Source organism: Lasioglossum baleicum, chromosome 18, assembly GCF_051020765.1.
Source record: "Lasioglossum baleicum chromosome 18, iyLasBale1, whole genome shotgun sequence".
In the NCBI taxonomy this organism is placed as follows: domain Eukaryota; kingdom Metazoa; phylum Arthropoda; class Insecta; order Hymenoptera; family Halictidae; genus Lasioglossum; species Lasioglossum baleicum.
Genome location: NC_134946.1, coordinates 8,627,511 through 8,654,899, shown reverse-complemented (window position 1 = coordinate 8,654,899; position 27,389 = coordinate 8,627,511). Strand labels below are relative to the sequence as shown.

The following is a 27,389-nucleotide window of genomic DNA, read 5'->3' as shown; positions in this document are numbered from 1 at the left end:
AGCGTCAGTGCACGCCGAGTCCTCACCACGGTCGGATGGGAAGACGCGGTTACGGGTCTGCGCGTGCGAAACCACAAGAGTGGAGGTAAAAGAAAAAACGGGTCGGTTAACAGAGTGTGCCAACGAACACGTGTGCGTGTGCTTGTCCCAAGTGCTCTAGAAATTGAACGTCCGGGAACCCCATGTGAAATATCACTGAAACAATTCGACAAGACATGTGCATAGTGCTAACCGTTTCCCACGACCACAGTGTTTGACCACAGACTTTCGCAAGTTCCTTCGCTCAACAACCGTTGCATCACCGGATTTCAAAATTCGTGAGTACACGCTTGTGTCCCGTTCATGCTAATTTTTGTTTACTTTTCGCGCGCCTGTAATTTTCGGTTGTGCGATTCCATGACGCGTGATATTTTGAGTTAACTCTTTCCGCTGTAGACTATTATGTACTTATTGTTAGACAATAATTTTATTTAATAGAGGATTAAATTTCGAAATTTTTTCTATATGTGTAGGTAGAGAATACTGGTTTTGTTTTTGTGTCCTTGTACCACGTGGTGGTCACCCCTGTGTGCCCCCATCTTGGGTCTTTATTGTCCCGTATTTAACCGACATACATTGTTGATTTTATACAAGTGGATTCTATTATTAATAACTTGGAAAAATTTGCCTAAGAATGTACCTAAATAATCGTAACGTGAAAACATTTTCTTTCTAATTTCTGTGTGCGATTATATGTATACAAGGAAACAAATTCAAACAAAATACCGGCTTTTTGTTACGTTGTTGCTGCTTTTAATTCTTCATGACTTGAACCTACATACAACAATGTTTTTAAATAAGCATTAGTATAACTGAAAGCGGGCTCTTTGTTACATTGTTCCTGTTTTTATCCTTTTAAAACTAGGACTACAACCAAAATTGTTTAAACAACTATTATGTATGTGTTTTATACATATAGTACGTACATATGTATGTGTTAATCTCTCTCTCTCTCTCTCTCTCTCTCTCTCTCTCTCTCTCTCTCTCTTTGCATGGGAATATAGTAAAATTATTACTATTTGTAATTGTTCAGATTTAAATATTGACTTTTAGAGAATTCACGTATACTTACAGCCTGTAAACGTACAGTAAATGTACAGATGTTATGCAAATACTTTCTATAAAAAAATACGTTTTCCGTTAGAACACTCGAAGCAAAATAAACATTTCACGAGTATTATAGACACTGAGGCTCAATCTTGTGACAACCTGTGGACACCATACGGTATTATTTACAGTGGCTCTCATTTAAAACCCCCAAGCCCACTCGTATAAACATTTTCCGGTTTTTCGGGAACATATGTATTTAGATATATATATTTTACAATTAACATAAGACTAGGGTGAAACTTCAGAACAGCTACTTCCTCTCCGATTTCAATGATTTTTTGATATGTATGTTATAAACATTTTGAACTTTTTGATATACATATGTACATTAAAGTCTCTCCGATTTTAATGATTTTTTAAATATGTTATAAACATTTTGAACTTTTTGCTGTACATATACATATGTATACATATTTACATAGTCTTGATCTACTATTCTTTGCGACCGAAAACTTTCTGCATATATAGTCATGGTGTTTCAGAATGAGTTTGGACAGGTATTATCTGGACAGAAAGGATTTATTTTTGGATTAGGATTTTTGGTACAGGAAATGAGATGGATAAAATCGTTCGAACGTTTAAATTACAATACGCAAACATTTTCTCAAAATTCACACGTGTACTCTAGCTAGATTCCGCGGTACTCTAAACAGGCGTCCAGGAGGTGTTCTGTTCTCTCTCGTTCGACAGGCGTCCAGGTATTATCGCCGTACTCTCTTGCCGGGGGTCCTATTCGCTAACCAAGAGCGGTCGTGGTCCTCGATCTCTGCGAACCCGCAATTTATATGCATTTGTTGCTATCCGCGGACTCGAAATCAACACCCGGGTTGTTAAGCGCGATTCGGCTTTTTCCCGCGTCGCTTCCCCGCGTGACCGCCACCAAACTACATTCGAGAAGCTTCTAAATATACATATTTATGGAAGCTTGTCGCTCTACGTTTTGTTTCCTTTTCCTCCTCGAATTTTATACATATACATGTTACAATTACTAAATATAGTTGAAATTATATCGTGTTTAAGGATGTTCTGGAGGTACAATGGGAGACAAAAGTACAAGAAAATCGAAATCCATCAATACATATTAGCAATGAAAGCCATTCATGAGTGTATTTTGCATTAAAAAATAGATTAATTTAAAAAGCTTTCGTTTAATTAGTGAATTTCATGTTATATTTATTTTTTAATCAAATTGTCTTCATATAAAAAATTGTAAGTGACTTGCGAATAATTGTACCCTCTGATTGTAGCTATATTCAGTGGTCTACACAGTTGTCGCGTTTCCATGCTAGTGAGATGACAACACGATAAATTTGACGTTTTGTAACAGTTTATAATTTTTTGCTCTGCAACTGTTTAGTGAATCCTAATAAATTTTGAACATAATTACATCATTTTAACTATACATATATTAAAAAAAAAGTGGAGTTTCTAGTTGCGTTTTTTTCAAGTCGCGAACGCGTCAGTATTGGTTGCTCGCCGCCGCTTCTCTCCTGTTTATAAACAAGTGGTATTAATATACAATATTAGTAGACTGCAGATCTTTATGCATTATGAAGAATTCAAAAGTTTGTTAATGAAATAAGTAAATGTCTATGTACATACTTCCAGTTGCGTAATAAATAATATTGCCGTAAATACTTTACAAATTTCCTATAGCACGTTAATAATTATAATTGATCATTGTTGCCAATTATGTTTGCATAGGCACTATACGGTATTATTTACAGTTCTCATTCGGGATCGAGATTAGAATTTCTATTAATTCACTCGTGATATTGAATCTTTTAGAAATGTTCTGCTGGTGTGTGTTATACTTTCTGAAAGTGTAAGGAAATCGCATGATTTTCTCTCTCAACTCCTTCGTAGTGTATCCGTGAGTGTATCATGATACAAAGCATTAGTATTATCGTTGCTCGGTAGCCCGAGATAGGGTCGACAAATCATTTTGTTCATTGCATAGGGAGCATTGACTTCGTTTTATCCCCATAGCAATAATTTTATTGAGCTAATAGAACTACAGTCGTCCCGCGATCTAAGCCGATTCTCGGTTCTAATTGAAAATAACACAGTTAAAAGTATTCAACAACGTACTATACGTGAAATTCGGCGGAGTTTAAGTCATCATATCGCTGAGTTCGTATTTGTTTATGCAATACAATGCTCCCTCGCGGTTTCGATTATATTTACACATACGGAATATTCTCTCGAACTTTTTCAACCTTCGTTTCGAATTTATTTACATGTTTAGAAGCTTTTATAATTTCGTTTATACTGGCGAATAAGGACGTTAATATGTATGATGTACCTTTCCATCTAAGCAATGAGTAATGCACATATGTGTAGTATATTTCTAGTGTTTCGTCATTAATTGGTTGTAAATGTATTCAGCCATTTTAAATGGAAAAGAATTAGTTTACTAAATGACGTCTAAAAAATATTGGTTGGAATCGTGAAAAACCAATAGTAAAAATTGATTTTTACAACTTTCTTAGCTGGGCCAACAACGAAAATCTAAAATGTGTTTGGTCAACTCGTATAAATTATATACGTACTAAAAATTTAATTGAAATTGGTTAATTGGTTTACGAGTTATAAACTATCAAAAGTGGTAAAAATTGAAAATTTTCAAGATTTTCGTACTTTTTACCACGTTCAATCGTTTATAACTCGTAAACCAATTAACCAATTTCAATGAAATTTTTCACAGCGTATATAATATACAATACGAGTTGACCCAACACATCTTTTGAATTTTCGTTATTGGCCCATCTAAAAAAAATGGTAAAAGTCAATTTTTACTATTGTTTTTCACAATTCCGACCGAAATGCATTTTTTCAACATATTTTTTTAGACATCATTTACTAAACTAATTCTTCTAGCCTTACAGAGAAATTGAAGTCGTTCGGTCCATTCTTAAAAAAGTTATTTTGATTTAAAGTGTGTGTGATCAGTTTTGCTCCTAACTGTAGATAAGCACTAACAAGCTTTAAAAAATTTTTGTTCATCTTCATGAAAAAACTGCACTTCGGAATATCTGTTTCGAGAACTATTTGTTGAATCCAGTCATTTTTTTATTTGATTCGGAAAAGTTTGTCGTATTGCATAAATATTTTCCTAGTAAACTAATTGATATTTTACGGTTGGAGATTTTAATTGAATTTTAATTTGTCTCCCATGTAGAGAATCGTTAAAACCTTCCATGCTGGTGGATTACAAAAGATTGGACGGTAGCATGTTATGCAATGGCTAAATTTCTATAGACCACCAAAGCGATCGATTGTCGAAAACAAAAAGTTACGAAACACTCGGTTACGTGCTTACGATGCTTACTGGAGACATATAAATTCTGTTTTGCAAAGCGTGTGGATCACGTTGTGTAATTAAAGCGATTGCATTGTCCCTGGAAAAGGAATAGCGTTAAAACAAAATTTTTATAAAAAACGTAAAGCTAAAAACGAAGTAAAATAATTTTACCAGATATTATTACTGTTTTTATATAACTTGTAATTAAAGTATTCTCACAACAATATTTGTTCAGTATCAATTATTATTAACAATTTCGAAGTTTAAAGTTTTTACGCGAGTGTAGTAGATTTTAGAAGTCTGTAATTGGCTTATAGCAGTGTTATGTTATGCAAGACATTAATAACGCTTGAATAGTGCTTCTCGTATAGAGTAAAATCTGCGGGAAAAAATCAATATGACCGTATTAAAGAGTTCTGATGACTGTGAAGAAAGTGTGTTTACTCGAGCCACATTGATCCATTATTTTTAATATGAATACCAATTTTATAGTAGCAAAACCGTATCAGTACTTTGGTCACGGAAGTAATGAATTTATGAATAGCGATTTTGGTCACTGATCAGTTGGGTTACTGACCATTTTGATTACAATGTTAATATTCTCAAAATTTTCCCATTCAAATTTTGTAAAAAAAACTGTACTTTTTATAAGTTCGCTGGTTCAATGATTAATTACTACAAAGAGGTCAGCGATCAGTTTGATTACCAACCGCTTTCGTCGCGCTTTCAATTTGTTGAATTTTGTAGAGAGGGTCAGTGATCACTGCAGTCAGTGATCACATTTGTCAAGTACATAGTCCCATTCAAATTTTGCACAAACCACTGTCATATTCAACATTAACGTTCCTTATTTATAAAATGATAATCGCTTCAAGCTCTTACCCATCCAACAAATTTCTATACATATTTAGGACTAACACTAACGAGCATAACTGATTCAACACACTTTAAATCAGAATAACTTCTTTATGAATGGACCACACGACATCAATTTCTCTGTAAGGCTAGAAGAATTAGTTTAGTAAATGACGTCTGAGAAATATTTTGAGGAAATGCATTTGCTCGGAATTGCGAAAAGAAATAGTAAAAATTGATTTTTACTACCTTTTTTTAGCTTTGCCAATAACGAAAAAATTTAAAGGATGTGTTTGGACAACTCTTATAAATTATATAAGCTCTGAAAATTTCATTGAAATTGGTTAAATGGTTTACGAGATATAAACGATGCAAAGTGGTAAAAATTGCAATTTTTCAAGATTTTCGGCCTTTTTACCACTTTTGATCATTTCTATCTCGTGAGTAAACCAATTAACCAATTTCAATGAAATTTTCAGAGCGTATATAATTGATACGAGTTGACCGAACACATCCTTTAAATTTTCGTTATTGGCCCAGCTAAAAAAGTAGTAAAAATCAATTTTTTTACTATGCTCCTTATTGTATATACCTTAAGGAATAAATTATGAGAACCACTTGAAACTGTGTACCGTTCCTTATACATAATATTTGATCGTCCTGTCTCGACCAGTTTTTTTTTTTTAGAATAAACTCTTAAAGATAATCGTTCACTTCCTCCCAGACCGTGACCTTAAACTGTAGGTCCCGCAGCGGAATAACCATAGCCGTTGAAGAAGCGACGTAAAACAATCAAACAAAAGACCGTGACCTTTAAAACTGCTTGCAGACTGCCTTTCGTTTTCCTTCTATCTCGGAAATTCTGACAGTAAAATCTTTCGCTGATTTTATGGTGGGTATCGAGTCGATTTTCCGGAAACAGAGAATTCGGGGAGAAAAACGGTAGGCATTGAAACACACGTGGCGCGAAAAAATGACTGCGTGAGAAAGTATACTCGACGGTTCAACGGGGAATGACGTCACGTGGCGAGAGAGAGCAAGAATTAAGTAGGTTAGGTGCTTCAGACATAGGACGATCGGACGATGGTCACGAAACATGGTCACAAACGATTCGTTGAATGGATACCACACGTAGAACTAGTTTCCTGGTTTAAAAAAAAGATCTACAGCTTGTCTTGGAAAAGAATTCTTTGATTAAAACATAGCTCTTCGTGCAACAGACAATTTCCTGCATTATACTTCGTAGAAAATGCTCTTAACTATACATTTAAATTGCAATCAGAACTTGGTTAGCATAGACTATTAATTTTATCAATTTCAGTGATATGTGTAATTGGATTTTTTTTATTATTATTGTCTACGGTAAGACAAAGTTCATATGAGACATTAGAAATTGTGTAGCCCATTCTTTAGATCAATTGTGTCTTTTTGCATTCACGACTTTTTACCGTTTTCAATAATAATTGCATAATTACCAGAATAATTTCTTTGTGTAGTATTTCTTGAATACAATATCTTTGTATTCACAACAAAGAATTGGTATACATATACAATCAGTTTGTTATTCACTTATTTACTTTTTATTAGTGATTGAAGACTTGATAAAACGTCTGATAGACGGTTATCAATCAAACATATCAGTGTAATCAAAATAAAGAGCACAATATATTGAGAAATAAGGAATTATACACATATTGTAGGAAATACAGTTATACATATACCGGGTGTAAAGTAAATCATCTACATGTTAAATATCAACTAAAATATCTACTAAACTGTTGTCAAAACACATCGTCAGAAATGTTTTACATAACAGTTGCATGATTTCAAAAGATCCATGATCCTATACAATCAATATTCCCATAGACAGAGACATCAAGGTCAGGCGGAAGTCATCAATATTTCTTCACATAGAATCATACACTTTTCAACACACTAATCGAAGTAGTTTCCCATTCTCTACACAAAGCACTAAGCTACTTATAGTTAAAAACCAATAATTCGATTTGAAAATATAGTACCATAAGTGGTCCAGTACTTTTTTGTAGAGAATTTTAAACTGCATTGGACAGTGTGAAAAGATTTTACTTTAGGTTCGATTTAAACGATATACCCGATATATTTTAATTTTATTGTTATTACTTTTTAATGTAAGATGTCGGAAAACCGAAAGTAAGACAGAAAATCATTGCTCGTTGCATCTGCTATGCGTTCCGACTGCGGTGCAGTCAAGGTCAACGGTATACTGAATGAAAACGCTTATGGCTTATGTAGGCGAGTGTTCCATATGCCAGTTCATATACAAGGTGATTCGGTTGAAATTGACAATTCAATAGAAATATAAAACCGTTCGAATAACTCGATTACCGTTTCATTAGAGAACAAGAAAAGTGTATAGTGTAGAGGTTTTTTCAAGGTCATCGAAGGTCAACCGATGTGAAGAGCAACGCATGCAGTGAGCAAATAGTAATCAATCTCAGTTTTCATACGTATCTCGTCCCAGAAATAATTATAGCCGGTGGCCAAAGTGCAGTTGCAACAAAATGCATTATACAAAACGGAGAAAGTTGATATGAATTTCGCTTGTGCTGCTCGATTACGGATTGTCGGGGAGCTATTCCGAGTAACAACTCGGATAACAATGGATCGTTATGGATCGTCGCAGATCGTTTAAGATCTGAACTCTTATTTTCCCATTTTGAAGTTATTTGTTATTATGGGAGAAAAAAGTTATCAAAACAGAAAATGGAAAACATTGTCCTCAGAGTTGTCCTCGGAGAATATTTTGTAAAATATTAAATTGTTTAAGAGGATGTATTAATTTGAACATGGATTTTGTGTCTCGAATTGATAGGCGTTTGTTATTGTGAGGCACAGAGAAGATGTAAATTGGAGATTTCATTTTACAATTATCGATATGTATTTTTATAAAGATTTTTATATGGTGAATGTGATCGAAAAAATTTAAACAGATTCAATTTTCTCATTTTTACAAGGCGACTCGTGCCACGTTTAGTGCTCGCAGGTTTATAATTTTTATGGATTTTCGTTGACGTTATTCTATGCATTTTCTGTGAAATCTGTGTTGAAATTCAGGATGGAGGTGCATTGTTGGCTAAGTGTAATTATTTCCGGATTCATTGTCTCGCTGTCTTGTCCTTTTCAACGTTTCGTAACAGTTTATCGTAAAAAAACATCGAATGTTTCAGTAACTATTGTTACAGTCCACGTGAACGAGCGAGTTTTATAACTGGACTGTGGATCTTTATGCATTTATAGCAAATTTGAGTATATGAAATCCGAAATTGTTGAACAATTGTAAATATTGAAGATGTCAATATACATATAATTTCTCCTCTATTAAGATCATTACGGAAAGAAGTATGTAACATTCAATTTAGTTTCCATTTCTTGCAATTGGTGCAGGCAATTTTTATTTTACATAAAGATCTGCAGTCTATTTATAACATAAGTTCTCCCACAAGTATTTAGTAACACAGTAGGCAATGTATTTACAAGTATTGATTGTACCTCTGCTGGATCGAAACTTTTGGATCGTAGTTATACACTCAGGGACAACAAGATCTATTTTTCATCATCTATTTTTCCTCATTTGGTACATTAAACTGAAGAAAATGAATATTTTAATATGTCAACATATGTATTCTGACATCCACCATATTTACTTGTTTTTCACCATGTTTTTCATTCAGACAGCAAACATTCATTGCAAAACTTCTTTCGTGCTTATTTAATAAAACAACATACTAAAGTGTTAAGAATGGATCGTGGAAAAAAACTAAGTGTAGTATGTGAAGTATATGTATACGATATTGAAGTTGAAGGAAGAACAAGATTGAATACACTGCTATGTTTGATTGATAGCCGTCTACCAGATGTTTTATCAAGTCTTCAATCATTAATAAAAAGTAAATAAATGAATAACAAACTAATTGAAAATGTATACCAATTCTTTGTTGTGAATATGGGAAAAATAGAGATTATGGTAGGAACGTTTTTTTAACCTTGAAAAAATTCGTCAAACTTGCAAAATTTCAAGAAAACTGTGTTTTATCCGATACCACGCGCGGAAAAATTCTTTTTTACATGCCACACATGATTTCCAGTATCTTTTTTCACGTTAAACTCAAATCTGGCCACAAAATTTGTTTACGACCTCAGGATTTTTGTGAACAAAACTAATGAAATCATTTTTTCGTTGAAATAATAACCCACTAGTTTGAAGGTGTGTTGTATTCTCATATACACTACCGCTCATGAATGCTTAGGTACTCCTCTTTTCATGTATTATTGGTACAGAATTATGTTTACCAAAAAACATTTGAATCAAATGAAATATAGTCGGTCACAAAAATATTAGGACACAAATAGTGGGACAAAATTGCAATAGATCGGAATTGTAGGAAAAATACTAAAAGTTGCATTTCACAACTTTTTTATGTGGGCCTGTATTGAAACTTTAAAACATACGTTTTGTAGATCTGTGTCGCTTAAACATATTCTGAAAATTTCGTCAAAATCAGTCGACGTTGCAATGAGCTACAAACGTTTAAAGATGGTGAAAATTGCAATATTTCATGATTTTCGGCCTGTAACTGCAATAAATCTTTCAAGAAACACTTCTCTTCAAAAATTATTCGAGTTTTGGAATGGCCAGCAAGATCTCCAACCTCAACATTATTGAAAATTGTTGGGGATATCTTGCCAGAGCTGTGTACCAAAATGGCAGACAATTTCAAAATATTAACGACTTAAAGTAGAGCATTTTGGACGAATGGGAGAATATTAGCCAAAACAGTATTAAAAAATTGTATAAATATTTACCAAACCGAATGATTAAAGTCGTTAGCTGTAAAAGAGGTCCTACAAAATATTGAGCATTGATTTTTATCGATTAATTCTGTTATATTTCAAGTTTTTCGTTAAGTGAGCTATCCATTTTGTACCTCCATATTTCGTTAATAATTCTACTTCATTCAATAAAAATAGATAAGTTAATGAAGCTTCGTTTCATTTCATTCATAGATGTTAAGAAAGACGCACTAAAAATATGTGTATAAAGAAATTCAATTTCTAATGTTTAATAAACCGAAATTACATTAATTTCAGATTGTACTATCTCCTCGTCCCGGAGTGTACATACTTTCTTTTGATCGAATGTTTTGTGAAAAGTTTTAATTAACTTGTACTGCGATAGACATTATCTTCTGTCGATAAGTATTGAAAAATTTTCAATATTTACAATACGCTTTGAAGAGCGAAAGATAGATGCGTTCAAAAATCACTATCGGACTGATAACCTTAACCTGGCTTGATACACACACTCAAATCAGAAAGTTGTTCACAGTGAGACTGGGGATCTCTGTACAAATTTTTTGTATTAATTGCAAGAAAGGAGAATAATACATTTAATCTTTTAAAGATCTGAAAAATAAATTGTAAAACATATTATAATATTCTCAAATTCCTTTTATTAATTACTAATGTTATCAGGTACTGAATGAATTGTTCAATGTTTCGTTCAATCGTTCAATCAAGAACGATTGAATGTCTAAATGGGGAATTTATTAAAATTTTTATCAAACAGATACTACAGGACAAAGATTAAAAATTATATTCACACGAGTCTGAATGAATTTAGATTGAATAAGAGAGATTCTATTTAAAATTAAAATTGCCTCGACATTCTTATAGGAAGATTATTATACAGAAAATGTTATTACAAATTAATTTCGTTAGTACATAAAAATAGAATGAAAGTTGTTATTTAAAATCAAGACTGTGCAATCTTATCGAAAAATAATATCGTAACGTGATAATGTATTCAAGAATAAAATTTTTCACGAGTTAATCAGACACATTAAGTGAATACAATTGTAAAAGCGACATTATATAAAAATTTAACGTCAATGACAACCGAAAACGATAAAAGAAAATTGCATAGAAATTCGTACAAGAAAAATACCCACTGTTTCGGCCAATTAGGTTAATTGGCAGTCTCCAGAGGATTTCCCCGGAGTTTTCCACTGACATTGGCAAAACCAGGCGTTACTTTCGCGTGTCGATAATAGTCAGTTTGGCGCGCGCGTGGCAATGACCTGTCGCCGCGGCGTAAAGGGATGATTATGCCAGGTGTAGAAAAGCGAGATTGCATCTCACTGGATCTGTGCAATCCATCTTTTCTCCCAGATCACCCGCACACTCGAACAGTTCCAACTAAAAAATTTTTAAAAAGCAAAATCTCCCGCGCATACCGAGATCTATCGAAAAAAATGAGAAAGGGAAATTTTTGAATACGGCCGAAATTTTTTTAACGAAATATGAGCACAGCCTTGAAGTATTATATTATCTTTGATCAGCTTGGTGGGTCGAATAACGGTCAACCGCTTATTCCACTTGGCTGTTTTACGCGCTCCTGCCGTTTGATTCGTCAGCCGAACCTTTGGAATTCCTGCGTGCTAGGAAATCCGAAATAGCTGACGGTCACCGTTATTTCATTGACGAGATTAGGTTGCGCGGTTCCCAGAACATGACTTTATTATTTGGAGAATATAACTTCAATTCTTTAAATTAATTTCTCGTGGACCAACCGTAAAAAAAGAACGGTTTCAATTTTTTTTAACTAGCAAGCACCATGTCAAATAATTCGAAAAAAATTCAGAGATAATGCTTATGACATTCTGTTGTTACTATAAAAATATGAATATCCAGGCCTGTAGTGTTCTCGACTTTTTATGGTGAGAATTTTGAACTTTCGAATTTTTAGGTAACATCTTTTTGTCACAGTGATTATTCAACCTCCTTGCACTCTTCAGTTCTAGTAGACATTGATAAAAGATTTTGCGAGATATGTATTACAACAAAAATGAATTCCTAAGTGAAAAATAGTGTCACTTATAATCAACGTGGCACTGAACGTGTCGAAGTTTTGAATTTAGATTTTTTTTTAGAAGCTCAAAATTGTTTGTTAGTAGACGGGGAAGAACGAGAGCGTGGCCAATGGATCACACCCGACGGTTTTGAGTCGCTATAATCTCGAGTAGGCTTCTGTAACCTACATAAAAGTAACAGTAATCACGAGCGTCGCGTCGTCCAAAATTTCAATTACACTTGCCGGATGCAACGATTTAATTTAACGATTTCTGTGTGTGCGGAATTGATCCGACATTATTAGCGTGCATACAGGGTGTCCCAGTTTTAAACGATCAAGCTTGACCAGTATTTTCTCCAAATACAGAAGCAAGCAGAAAAATGTTATACACGGTCTACCCGTTAAGTTATGTCACCATTTTTTATGGCATTTCCGGTAGTGCAATTAAACAATCTTTTAGACAAAAGTTTGTCAGTATATACTTGGTGGGCTACATCTTCGCATATTCTTAAATCTGAAAAAATGCTTTTTACGTAATAAAGTAAAGGTCACCTTGACTTTTTTAAATGGCACCACATGTTTTGGACATCGTAGGATTGTTGCTGACGTCGAGACGAATTTAACAGTGTATTACACTATAACCTTGAAATGACCTAAAACTTGAAAATTTGCTGCAAACGTAATTTTAGTGTAAAATTATTTCTTACAAAATGAATCAAGTTACATCAGATGTTCGAACTGCGATCCATCTTCTATGATACAGAACTCCGTTCTTTATACATAGTTATGCTACTCTTTTATAAGGCTTAGTATACGATTATGTCTGTTTTAAGACCATATTTTGAAATTTTCAATTGTCGAATAACAGAAATTTTTACACATAAATTACCGAAGCTGTTTTTACTTTCCGAAATCTTTCTACTCGAGTATGACAAAGAAATCTTAGTCGAGGAAAATTGAAAGAGAAAGAGATCTATGTATAAACTATATCTAGGCTCATTTTAAAGGGTAATGTTTCTGCTCTCAAACACTTGACTCAAAACACTATAGTTTTAATTACGCATCGCTTTGCATCATAAATCAAAGAGGAAAGAGAAATTTGCCGTTTTCAAACATTTTATACATTTCATCTGGCTCTGTGGAGCTTAAAAACTATTTTTCACGAGTTTCTCCACTGTGAATTTTGAAATTGGATACACCCCTTTTTTGCATATACCCTCTAAAGTTTAATTTATGATTTTTTCCGTTGTTTTATTGTACGTTGAATGAACAGTGGTACTATCGTCACGAAAAACTGCTTACTGTGATGATTTTATGAAAATATTTCTGCGGAAATAAGAAAATATTTACTAAAAGTGTAGATACATACCACAGTTTTTAAAGTGGACTGTCGTAAGTCGTTGTTCGGTTTACAACATCTTTAAAGCAGTCGTCAACATTTTAACACTAACTTGGCGTATTCTCTTGTTTCAGATCATCAAAAAAGAACCTAATTTAGAATGCAAAATCAAAAATGGATCGCCTTGAACATATTTCTCTTATTCCTTATCGGCACGATGCAGATTACACACACATATGGTAAGTATTTACAAATTCTTCAAATAACCAAATTTCAGTAAAAAGAGAAATCTTATCATTTATTAACTCCATACGTTTGTTTTTAATTTTATAATTCTCGAGGTCATCTTTTAATAAAAGAGAGTATCTATGTGAGAAAATACGATCACAGTAAATCCTCTATAGTCGCAAAAGCCTCGGGGAGATTCGTTTGCAAAGTTCGTAGACGGACACCATTTTTTACCACGTTTTTATTAGCTTGCTTTCTTGTCTGTCTGTTCGGTACAAATTTTGCAATTGATTTTAAACTAACTTCCCGATGAGCTAAAAGGCTTGAAATTTTAAACATTGCTCAGAACTGGCTGACAACGCAATATTAAAAAAAAAAATTTTAAAAAGCCTATGCGTTTAGGTGATATAAATTATTAATAAATTTAACCGTTACACCTACAGTGGAGGGGATATTTTTTGCGTTTATCGTGTACGGCCTTCTTGCGATTACAGAGGATTTACTGTAATTGATCCTGTCCAAAGATTTCATTTAAATGTTCACATCTAAAGATTGTCATGAATTAATTAAAGCTGGTTAACAAGAGAGTAACAGCGTTTCAACGATTTATAGTTGCGTCGACAATTATCGTTGACAGTCTGAAATCGTTGTAATGGTTCACTAATTAGTCTAACGTGGCATTGACGTTAATGGACAACGCCCCGAGCCAACAACTTAAGCGGAATTTAAACGGTGAAACTGTGACTAGTCATTCCCTTGACAAATGCGTTGATAAACGTATGCATCTGATAAGCGCGACCAGCTTTTCGAGATGTGATATTTCCAATTAAACTGACATTCTAATCGTTTATCCAAAATCAACAATTTTATAGTTCAAAGTAGTTCGACAAAAATAAAAATTAAATCATCAAATGAAACTAAGGGAGAATTGAAATTAAATCTTAAAAATGAAAATCAAACTCAAATTAAATTTAAACATAAAACTAAAATTACTATTGCATCTCAACGTAAAATAGAAATAAACATGAAATCTTAAAGGTGACATTCAAATTGAATTGAAAAATAAAATTAAATTCAAATAAAATTCAAATCACTGTTAAATCTCAATGTAAAAGATCAATTAGGTCGCAAAAATGAAGATTGAGGTTAATTCGAGGCAAAAATAAAAATTAAATGTGAAAAATAAGTTGTACAAGTTAAAACTAAATTTTAGAAATAAAAATTGACCTTCAATGTAAAGCGACCTTGATATCAAGGTCACAGAGTATGGTAGCGAAAAAGAGGGCACGCGAGTTACGCCCCTTTCGATACCATATAATTTTTGTATGAAACATTTCTTCATGCAATACACAATTACAGAGTTATTTAGGGTACTATTCTTTGACGAAACCAGTAAATATTTTTGTTGTTAAGAAATAAATGTTTTCGTTGGAAATATCGTTTTGAGATAATGGTTGCAGGGCACTCGGATATAGTAAGCAATTATTGTATAGGGGTTTTTGATGTTTATAGTGGTCTCCGAAAAAAATTGTTTAAACGATTTATAATGGTTGTTATTCGAGTGATGCTCCATATTTTTAAGCGGCACTTGAGCAGAAAACCGAACGAGGCACTTGAAACCCCATAACCTCTTTTTCCAGAGAAAGTATAGTCGGGATTGGCACTCGGTTCGATGATTCCGATTATGATTGCGTATTATGCGATCGCTCTGGGGGCCACTATTATGGAGCGTCCCGAGCGTGACGGGGAAATTATGAAATTTATGGGTTTATCAAATTTACAATCTTATCAAAAAATATCTGGTTGCATTCAGAAGACTATAGAAAAATTTTTCCGTGTAAGCCAAACTTGTTTATCGAAATCGAGATAATAAACTCGATAGTAAATGAAGTTTCAAAGGTTCGCAATATCTATTGAATGCAAACCATTATTTTGAGCAATAATATTTAAAATTGAAATTGACAATAAAGACAAAATCCAAATATTTTCAATATTCTTAAAATGAAGTACTATTTTCAAATACTATTTTCAAAAATTACTGCATCAAATAAAATATTCCATTTTCAAAAATTACTGCAACAAACAAAATATTTTATTTTCAAAAATTACTGCATCAAATAAAATATTTCATTTTCAAAAATTACTGCATCAAACAAAATATTTTATTTTCAAAAATTACTGCATCAAATAAAATATTTCATTTTCAAAAATTACTGCATCAAACAAAATATTTTATTTTCAAAAATTACTGCATTAAATAAAATATTTTATTTTCAAAGTTGTACAGATACTATAAAATAAATGGGATTATTCACTATTTAAAATACTATTTTTCCCAGCTCTGTTCAGTTAGATACGAACTGTTACAACAACAAACATTAATAAAATTAACGAACAGTTCATTTCATACTAAAAAAAATTGGCCCCCTCATATCATTTAATTTGGGATGACAAAGAAAGTCGATATCTTTATCAGATTCTACAGAAAACATCTTGTAACATTTTATTTGCCACTGTAGGTATATGTAGGTATGGTAACCGTTACATTTTTGTGAATGTTTCGACATTTAAAACCGTTAAGAGGTATAAGGAAAGGTTTCCCAGATCGTTCACTGTGACAAAATATTTCAAGGTCGTTAAAAATCCGTGAGGTCATTCATCTTTCAAAGAATTACCATTTATGCTGTTACAAAAAATACTGCTGTCTGAGAAGAACACGGGCCAGCTTGAAGTTTGAAATGAAATTTTTTTGTGTGTACAGGAAATCCCATCAGGGACAGATCAGAGAGAGGAGAGGAGATCCCCGAAAGAAACTGGACCCAACTGGCAGAAGAATGGTTCGCTGCGAGAGACAAGGCCGCAGAACAAATGGATGTTACCATTCTACCGTTCACTGACACTCTGCGAGATCTGCCGCCAACCGTGGGAGCAATCGTTGACATTAATGGCACCAGCTCTGATCAGCTCAAAAGAGTATAAAAATTAGCATTGCTATCGTCAAATCACTAGTTCCAAATAATTAACCCAATATCTTCTTTCTCGAGTCTCTCAAATCATAAGTATACTAAATTGAAATCCTGGGACCAAGAATGGCACAGATCGATTTTTCATTCATTTCTAAACGTACGATATTAATAAAAATTACTTTTAGATCTGTTATTTCTAAAATTTGTAACAGTTACGTTTAACCACACCATTTCAAAAATTAATAATAATTATTAACATTTTTCTCAAATTCATTATTTTCGAAATTCATAAACTTCATTTCAGTTGCAAGCTGCAATATGGAATTTCAAATCGACCATTGATTTGACGATCAGAAATTCAGAAAAAAGAAAGTCATAAATATTATTCTTGCTCTAATTTACCCGTTAATTTTCCGTGGTGATTTCGTGTTGAATTTCTCGATGAACGCATAAATTTCAAGCTGGCTTTTGGTTCTTCCGTGTTTCTCGGGATTTTTTCGCTTCGATCGCGACGATGTCGCCGACTCTCACTTTTAGTGCCAAAATACTTTCACCAACTTGATCGACAAAGATGCAACTATACTTGTGTCCTTGCTTCCTCTGTTGGCACGCATACACGCGAACAATGTCCGTGACTTTCCCCGCGAAAGTTCCCCTGATGATCGATATGAACTTCTATCTAAACATGATTGCCAATATTCTATAAAATTCAACTAAAAAATCTACATTTTCCTCAAATTTTTTACTTCGTAAACTATTATTCTTCCCTTTTGTATTTTCATACATTCATCAATTTGATTGAAAACGGAGTTTGTTATAATTATAACAATTCATTAATGAGGCAAATTTTTACAATCTTCGTTTCTCGTAAGAATATATGAAAATTACAGTTATGAATTTATATCTTGGAAATCATTCATCGAATCGGGTTGTCACATTTTCATTTGTATCTAGAATGTCTTTTTTATTATGAGGATTTTTGTCTTCGAGAAAATGTAAATGAAAACAAAAATATAAATCTTCAGACATGGAATATTGTCTTTAGAAATTTCAAGAAAATGAGAAATCCATTCCTCGCCTGTAAGTTTCACTAACCTAATTTGAGCACTATCGACCAGAAATAGACACAAATCGCTCCTTGAGACATTGGCGTGGCCGTACAGTACTCTAGGGTCTAGAGCACCGAAGCCACGCCCACTCAAGGCAATTTACACACATTTGTGCTAGTTTGTTAGAAAATATTCAATCTAGAAACCATGTATTAGTATAAATTGCTCTCTGAGGGAGTGGCCTAGCTTTATGGTACTTCGGAGCATCGAAGCCACGCTCACTCAAGGCGCTTTACATTGGTTATAGAGCCATTTCGGTCATCAAAGCCAGATTGTTACTAAATATAGAGTCTAGAAACCATACAGAATTACAAATCGTTCTCTGAAACACTGGTGTGACTTCACAAAACTTCGGAGCACCGAAACCACGCCCCCTAACAGCACTCCCGTCAATAGTTCTCTATTTCTCTCTCAGTAATTTTATTTTCTTCTATTATCATTTGACCTCTGGGACAATTTTTAATGCTCCTAGAGCAAAGAGCTCTTATTTAATCATTGGAGAATCGCTTACAATATATTTATATTTTCAGTTCAACTATTCTCGAATGCTATGGGACATGGAAACAGTGCAGCCCAGCGGACAGCTTTCAGGATTCGTAGACAAAGCTTTAAAGCTTCTGGATCTGAAGCAGGTCATGATGGAGGTTGAAACATCTGTTATGTCCAAGGTCTCCTGCACAGCTTGCAAAGGTGCTGCTGCTATTCTTCAATATTACATAAAGGCTGGGAAGAGCGATGAAGATATTATGAACAGTATTTATCAGTTTTGCGTGTCGTTGAAGATTCAAAGTGCGCGCGTGTGTCAGGGAGTCACACTGCTGTTCGGAGTGAGTGATTGATTAGCATATAAAATGTTTCATACTGAAAACTTTCATGTCATCGCTAATGTAATTTTTCGTTCAAGGGGGAAGTGATCTACGTTCTAAAACAAATCAACATGGGACCCCCTCAGATCTGCAGCTTTGTGATAGGCGACGCCTGTGACGACACCTATAACCCGCTCCACGAGTGGGAGGTAGCTTTTCCACCTGTGAACAAGCCCCCTATTAAACCACCAATACCACCGGAAGAAGGCGTGCCCACCTTCAAAGTCCTTCACATCTCGGACACGCATTACGATCCTTATTATCAGGAGGGTGCGAATGCTGATTGCAACGAGCCACTGTGCTGCAGACTCACCAATGGCGCACCCGCGAGTCCCGCAGCGGCGGCGGGGCGATGGGGAGATTATAGAAAATGCGACACGCCCAAGAGAACCGTTGATCATATGCTGAAACACATTGCTCACACACATTCTGTAAGAAAGAGTTTTTATTGCAATGATTTTCATTAGCTGGGGCCGTGGGGAGCAACATACTTAATTTTTTGTTAGAATCCTAATAAAATTTAAGGAGATTCAGCTTCATTTAGATTGGCCTAGATTAGGTGTAAACACAGATTGCACTAGAGCCCACTGAGAACAGTCATCATTAGATTTATCGTTATAGCTTTTAAAGCTAGATTTTTGGAGATATACGATCTAAAAATCAAGACGAATGCCTCTTTGGAGTTCAAGAGCACCTAAGCCACACCCACTGCGAGCAGACTGTGTGGAGTAGAGGGTTATTGAAATGTCTGGAGTTATATTTTTAGGGATGTGGGATCTAAGGATCAAGCTTAGGCGTAAATTCTTTTGCTACACGGCGCAGGCTGCTCAGAACCAGTGATGCCAGATGCGGGGAGTCACGGTGAAATGATGTACCCTCTCTCTGATGACGGGTAATGAGTGGGGCGAATGGGAGACACGTTGCACGTGCGCGATGGGGACCGTGGAGTGTGATGGAATGAAATAGTGGAAGGGGTAAGGAGGAGAGTACATGAGCGCCGTCCAGCGCTCATTCTGGCATCACTGCTCAGAACTCGAGAGCAACTGAGCCACACCCACTAGGCGCAGTCTCCTCCTATAGCAATTCGCTGGATTCTCGTCCCAGACTAAAATCCAATTTTATAAGAGACATTTAAAAAATAGTTATATCGTGGTTCAAACAACCAATATATGTATACATAATAATTAAAAAAAAATTAAATTTAACGATTTTAATTGCTGTACAGGACATTGATTATATCCTGTGGACTGGCGACCTACCACCTCATGATATATGGAATCAGACAAGAGAAGAGAATTTGAAGGTGCTACACGATACTGTAGCACAGCTCACTGAAAGCTTTCCTGGTATCCCAATTTTTCCTGCTCTAGGCAACCATGAAAGTGCCCCTGTCAACAGGTACATTGTTCTCCTTTGTTACCAATCAATTATAACTCCGTTACTAACACTATAACCAAAACTTACAAATAAAATTAATTCATAGAAAGGTCGACGTTAAAAATCGTTCGATTTTAAAAAGTAGTAAACAAAATGTTAAGAAAGTCTTTCCTTGTTCGTGAACATTTTCTAGAATTTATCAAAGAATTTTGTTCGATCAATCGCCTCTGATTACAGCTTTCCGCCACCATTCGTGCCAAAAGAAAATAGCATATCATGGTTGTACGACGCTCTGGATAAGCACTGGAGACGTTGGCTGCCAGCAGGCGTGTCCCACACAGTCCGCAGAGGAGCTTTCTATTCTGTATTGGTTCGTCCAGGTTTCAGGATCCTTTCGGTGAACATGAACTACTGCAACAACAAAAATTGGTGGCTGTTGATCAACAGCACTGATCCAGTTAGCGAGCTACAATGGCTTGTTTACGAGCTGCAGGGGGCCGAGATGAACGGTGAAAAGGTTCACATTATCGGACACATACCGCCGGGACACTCGGACTGTTTAAAGGTCTGGTCAAGGAATTATTACCATATCATCAATCGGTTAGTGGACTCAAGCCAACTTATTGCGGATTAAGTCTTTGCTTATGTTTTGCACGATTTGGAGTGGTCAGTGGTTGATTTACTGTCAATAGTCCTGTTGCGTTCTGAAGAAGTACCCAGTAAGCAAAATGCTCGATTTTGGACGGGTATCTACGCGCGCATATGCCGGCAGAAAGACCGGGAATCTGCCCGGCCGGGCTCCGGCAGAAACCGCTTGGGCCGCTCGCGGTCCTGGATTCTGCTCGGCCCGGCCCCGGCAGTAGCTGCTCGGGCAGGCCTGGCTGACTGAGTACAGTCCCTTATTACTTGTTTGGATTAAACGGTGATGCGCAAGAGAAGCAATATAAAGAAAATATGTTTGACAAAATGTACATACATCTCCTGCCCGGTTGTATGTAGTTTTTCTTTTTGTAATTTTTGTTTTATCAGAGTGATTACATTTAATCGTTTTACCACTTTTATTTGATCAGAGAGTCACTATCTAATTCTTTTGTAATTTTACTCTGATAAAAATTGCTATTCTTAATTTCTGTAATGTACTAAATCAGGTCAGGTTAAAATGATCTTCGGCCTCTCGGAACTTAACCCTTCCGTTTTCATTCAGAATATGTATCGTAGAATCATATAAAGACGAAAATTCATCATGTTGCAACATCTCAAAAAATGCAAGTCATTTAATCTCGAATCTGATGTCTTTAATGCTTCGTACAGACCTGAACATTTCACATTGAAACTTTAATTCACTCAATAAACTACCAACATTTTCTGTATTTCTTTGTGTAGTATACGCCGTTGCAGCTCCCATAGTTGTTCGCAAGAAAATCTGGAAATAGCACAAATCCGTTCCGATCGCCGTTCGTCGAAATCTTCGTCGAAATGTTCTAGTCTGTACGAGGCCTTCGGTTATTTATATATTTTTGTGTGGTCAGCGTGGACATATTTAATGTTTTTCACACAGTAAAATTGATGGTATTAAAATATTGTTGAAAGACTGTCTATACTTTTGAACAAGAGTGTCTGCAATTGAATATGATCGTCGCGGGACGATTTGAATCAGCGTCAGTTATCCGTAATTGAAACGACCATCAAGTGTAATCTTCACTTTTGGAATAAGTGCTTTACAATAATACAATACCGTTTCCATTGTCTGGGCCATTTCTGATTTGTATTTCAACTCTAATAGTTTCACAAGTTGAAATGCAACATTAAATTAAATCTAACATGTAAACCTCTAGCTTTCGACTTTAATTTCTAAAAATATTTTAATACTTCCATCCAATTCATTTAATTTTAAATTTCAAATGTAATGCTTCGATTACATTTAGATGAGAAATCTAGTGAAATTGAAAAACTGAAGATATTAAACTAGAATTTTCAGAATTCTGTATTAACTTAAGATTTGTATTAAAATATGCAAATAATGTGTTTGATTGTAGGTATGAATCGACGATAACGGCACAGTTCTTTGGCCATACTCACTACGACGAGTTTCAACTTTTTTATGACACGGTTGATCTCGGAAGAGCTCTTAGTATAGCTTATATTGGACCATCAGTGACTCCTTACGCTGACTTGAATCCAGGGTATAGAATATACTATGTCGATGGCGATCATCCAAAGACTACTAGAGTGAGTTAAACTCAGTATTTAATTATTGAAGTTAATATTAAAATATGTGTATCTGTTGAGCGCATAAAGGGGGCCGGCGCGGCCGTGCAAGAGTGTGCGAGCATACGCACACATCGCTAAATTGCGTGTGCCCGCACACTCTTGCACGGCCGCGCCGCGCCGACCCTCTTAATAAAATTAATATCGATATATTGTAAGGGTGAATGTTCCCAGTAAGCAAACATGCTCGATTTTGGACGGGCATCTACGCGCGCATAAGTAGCGCAGTCTGCCGGCAGAAAGACCGGGCATTTGCCCGGCAGCTTGTGCCGGACAGAACCAGGACCGAGCGGCCAGCATTGTGCCCGAGTAGCTTCTGCCGGGGCCGGGCCAAGCAGAATTCAGGACCGAGCGGCTAGCATTGTGCCCGGGCAGTTTCTGCCAGGGCCGGTTCGGGCATCTGTCCGGCTTATGCGCGTGTAGATACCCGTCCAAAATCAAGCATCCTATGCTCCGAGCAGCTTCGAGGGCGTTCAGCCAATATAATGCCCGTTACCTGCTCGCCAGGCTGGGCTCGATTTCTGCTCAAAGTAGGCCTGGCTGACTGGGTTAATAATAAAATACATCAAGTGTAAAATTATAATTTTTGTATCATAGCTTGTGGTTGATCATGAAACCTGGGTGATGAACTTGAAGGAAGCCAATTTGTATGATTATCCGATCTGGCACAAGCTGTACAGTGCAAGACAGACTTATCAAATGTCATCACTTTTGCCAAGGGACTGGGACTCTCTAATTGATAAAATGAGCAATGAACCTTCGCTGTTTCATCTTTATTACAAGTAAGTGAATTTATATTAATTCAATTTGTAAAAGCATTATCAAAATGTTTCGAATATTAACAAAATTCTGGAGCTATTAATACAGTGGTGACCCAACATTAGAGAAAGAAAATTGGAAATAAAACGGGTTTTTTTATATCTATTTGGTTCTTCCTTTATTTATTTAATTGTCTTATTTTTTAGTTAAAAACAAACATAGGCTCCACAAATACAAATGACAACAAAGTTTGAGAGCTATATTTAATGTAATCAGTAAACAAAATTGTTTAAAATAAGTAGCAGTCGAGGAACTGTCTTTCAAAGAAAATTCAAATAAAACGCTTAAAACAGTAGGGAATTGCTGGCAACAAAATTAAAAAATAATTCGGAGTGCAAAGGGTTAACAAACATTTTTAAAAACATGCTCTACGCATTGCCGAATATTTTAACATCATTCTGTACGATGAAACATTAACAAAAGGTTTTTTTTCAGGAACTATTATAAAAATTCGCCGGTGAGACCGGCATGCGACGACGAATGTCGCAAAAGACTACTCTGCGACTTAAGAAGTGGCAGAAGCCATGATCGGAAAGCACTATGCCAGAGCTTAGAATCTAGAATAGACAGTGACACAAGGACAGGCTGGCGAGTGTGGATATACAACGGTCTAGCTTTATCGTACGTTCATGATATATGGCAAAATATATACGGGAACCATAGTGAAATTACTGAAATTAATACAAATGATCTGTGATCTTGCAGATAACACTGCTCCAAGAAAAATTTGCTCAAAAGTAACTGTAATATAGTAAACTAAAATGCATACGTGCTTCATAAGTGCTCGATTAACAGTCCGAATATTTGCTATTTTCGACTTAACACTTTACCTACCGAAAGCCTATTAATAGGTTTTCAATAATTGTGCTGTGCCAAAAGAAAGCATAGAAATTTTCTTCTACATTACAATCGTAAATGAAACTATTAAATGACGTTATTGAGGGTGATTTGTCAGTTCACAATGAAAATTGCTGTTGCTATTGAAGCTTCCATTAAAAAGTGTTTAGCCATGAATCATAGATTTTTCACAATTATGCAATAATCACCGGCCGATAGTGTTAACAAATGTTGCTCAAATTAATTTATACTATTGTAATTCCAATTTCCATTGAAATGTGATTACTTATATTTTACAGTAATTATTTTATTTGTCTTGGTCATGTGTCATTGAATTCATACATGATTAGATTGCAGATATGTTTATCTCAAGAATCTGTAGGAAAATCCATACTCTAACAATTAAGTCGGAACAAAATCAAAGTAATCTTTTATCAATTGTACATATTAATAGATAAAATATAAAATATCCTAATGAAGCAGCTTGTACATAAAGAAATTTACACAACAAATACATTTTGCTGTCACTATCTATAAAAACATAACGTTATTATTTACAAAGAGGCACTCCTCTCCGATTTTGATGAAATTTAAATGTCATGCAGCTACATATTTTGATCAACTTTTTCCAACAGTTATTTGCAAATATTAGGTTGGGGAAAAAGAAATCCATCATTTCTCCGCTTGAGATAACGTAAAAAGAATGGATTTCTTTTTCCCCAACCTAATATCTCACAAACCAAAATAAAGTCCCTATTATATGAAAAGGAAAAAGTTGTTCAGGAAATGTTGAAATCTATAACATATTTAAATTTCATCAAAATCGAAGAGGAGTGCCTCTTTGTAGATAATTACGTTAAAACAGTGTTGCATGCTAACCATTCTTAGTGAACAGTAGATGCTAATGTAAATTTTTTTTCTTTTAGAGATTGTAAAACTAAGAGATTAATTACAAATTTATTATATTAATCATAGATGCATGTAATGACTTGTTCAATTACACTCTTCGACAAATATTTAGATTTGTAACTTTGAATATCTTTCTAATAGATCTCCGTTTACGAAATTTTCATGTGTAGTTTGTTAGGAAATTGATTTCCCGAATTCGAAATGTTGAAAAAAAAACTAAAAATTTGACGAATAGTGTTTTTAATGCTCTTATTTATGTACTAATATAACTCTCTACATTCTACATGATTGTACCTCTGTAACTACTTTTGCTAATATTTTCTATTAATTATATTTTGTTTTTATATTAATACTTTCTAGTGACTATATTTTATCTCTCTCTTAATACTTTCTATCCATTTTATTTTACTTTTCCATCAATACCTTCTCTATCAATTAGTTTATATATTTTTATTATTTCTATCTCTGACTACTCTATTGCCTTAATTTAAATGTCTTTCAGTAATAGTTCACCACACAAAGAATTATTTATTATTTAGAAACGATTAAATGTTTAATTTATATGCAAAAATGATAAAAATTATTAAATTTGTCAATCAAAAATTATTAAACTTGTTATTTTTCAGTTTGTAATATAGAGTTTGAGAATTGTAATCTAGAAGTTATTAAATTTATAGTTTGGAAATAATTAAATTATTCTATTGATGCGTACATTCTTTATGTTTCAGAGGTGTCGTTCCAAAACACTGGACGTCATAATTAATTAGTGCTGTTGCATAACATAATACATATGTATATAATATATACATATATAAATATGCTTCATTTTTAACTCACATGCCATATACAATTATATTAATTAAATGTCTTAAATGAGAATAATTGTAAGAATTAATTGATACAGCAATAATATTTTTACATATTTGATAATATTTCTAAATGCATTTGAAAAATATTTATATATAAGATAAAAGAGTGTTATTATACATAAATTGAAAAAATTAAGTCCCCATAAGGGAAGCTTATGGCGCTTGGAAACTCTCATGAGACCACTAAAAGGCACTATTATATTTCTACAAAACAAACTAAAAGTTTTCACAAACTGACTTTATTCTAAATATTATTATTAATTAAACAAGGTGTCAAGGGTTGCAATGTGCTATAATATTTTCTCAAAAATCTAGAATCTTGGACACTGTGTTCTGTTCTATATGTAACCTAACTCACAATATATTACAAAAATTCTATTATTTCACGATGAAACAATTGGTGGTGGAAAAATGTAACGTGGTGGTTGCAATTTATAGCTTAGCTTCCCATATATAGTAAGTACCCAAATCATCTTATCATTAACTTATTTCTTAATAAATTAGCATTTAGGTTATTAATGCTATTTAATTGTACAATCATAGTCATACAATTGTTTGTTTTTTACTTTCAGGATGTCCATTTTCATGGCGATTCCACGGTTCGCCTACAATCTACCCAAGTACGTGCTAGGCCTCGGATAAGTGCCACCAAATTCAAAAATAAATCGATGCAACTTACGATAATAATTTATTGAAGAATTTTACAGTTTTCAAACTGCGGTTGCAAGAAATCATTCGCAATGGAATAAGTAAAATATTCTGGATGCATATTGTGATTCTATGAATGTATACATATACATATACATATATATATGTGCGTTTGGATGTGCGTATGTGTGCGATCGCACTTAAGATGTACATTTTAGTGGCACAACTATTTAATTAATTATTAGATTCTGTATAATATAACTTAATTCTGTAGAAACGGACATTTTATTCTGCATAAAAATGTCATTCCTCTTTGTGATCAAGTTAAATGTGGTACAAAACTTCGTTGCAGTACATCATTGCACTCTGGTGAAAGAGCGTTTCGTTGCAAGAGAGATTTTCGTTGTAGAGATCTGGATGCACACTGCCATCGAAATTGTATTTTTATATACGTTCACGTACGTCATACTCATTCACTTATTTATTTGAACAAAATACTGCAGCAAGAAATAGTATAATATATGTACGTATGGTAGAATGAGAAGAGTTATTATGGTGCATATATTAGTATTAGACAAAGTAAGAGGCATTGAATCTTGCGATACTATGCTCAATTTAATTTTTACTTTTAGTAGCCTTTCTGTATATAATTCTGCAGATGTTTTATTGTTGCACGTTTATGGAAGTTACTATAGAATTTGATAGTATATAGTTCCGTTTCAATTGTTTGCAACTATATTATTACAATGATTTAGCCATAGAAATTTAGTTTATATACAATTAATTTATAGTGTTCATATCATTCCTGCTATTGTTATTTTTAATTGTCGATTACAATTTAGATATTAATAAATTTCGTTTTATAAACGAAGCAGCTATTACAGTAATAATATTGCGTTTTCAATTGTCATATTAATTATAATTCTATTGTATGGATCGTGGTAAAGGTTGGAT

At 34.2% G+C, this 27,389-nt stretch overlaps 1 protein-coding gene across 3 annotated transcripts; it reads left to right on the top strand.

The window, feature by feature from the left end:
- Positions 1-6: 6 nt before the first annotated feature.
- LOC143218129 (sphingomyelin phosphodiesterase) lies at positions 7-27,389 on the top strand. 3 transcript variants are annotated; one of them, XR_013010980.1, is made up of 12 exons: positions 7-317; positions 13,674-13,778; positions 16,529-16,740; positions 18,373-18,669; positions 18,747-19,139; positions 19,934-20,106; positions 20,323-20,685; positions 22,122-22,314; positions 22,951-23,135; positions 23,608-23,793; positions 25,647-26,243; positions 26,360-27,389. XR_013010980.1 is itself a non-coding variant. In XM_076443138.1 (12 exons), exons 2-12 carry the CDS (start codon positions 13,700-13,702, stop codon positions 26,538-26,540), a joined length of 2,175 nt encoding a protein of 724 aa, XP_076299253.1. In that variant the 5' UTR covers positions 7-317; positions 13,674-13,699; the 3' UTR covers positions 26,541-27,381. The 3 variants fall into 3 exon arrangements, 2 of the variants coding, with proteins under 2 accessions (XP_076299253.1, XP_076299254.1); XM_076443138.1 differs by lacking the exon at positions 25,647-26,243 and having other exon boundaries at positions 26,360-26,407; positions 26,495-27,381; XM_076443139.1 differs by lacking the exons at positions 25,647-26,243; positions 26,360-27,389 and adding an exon at positions 23,878-25,611.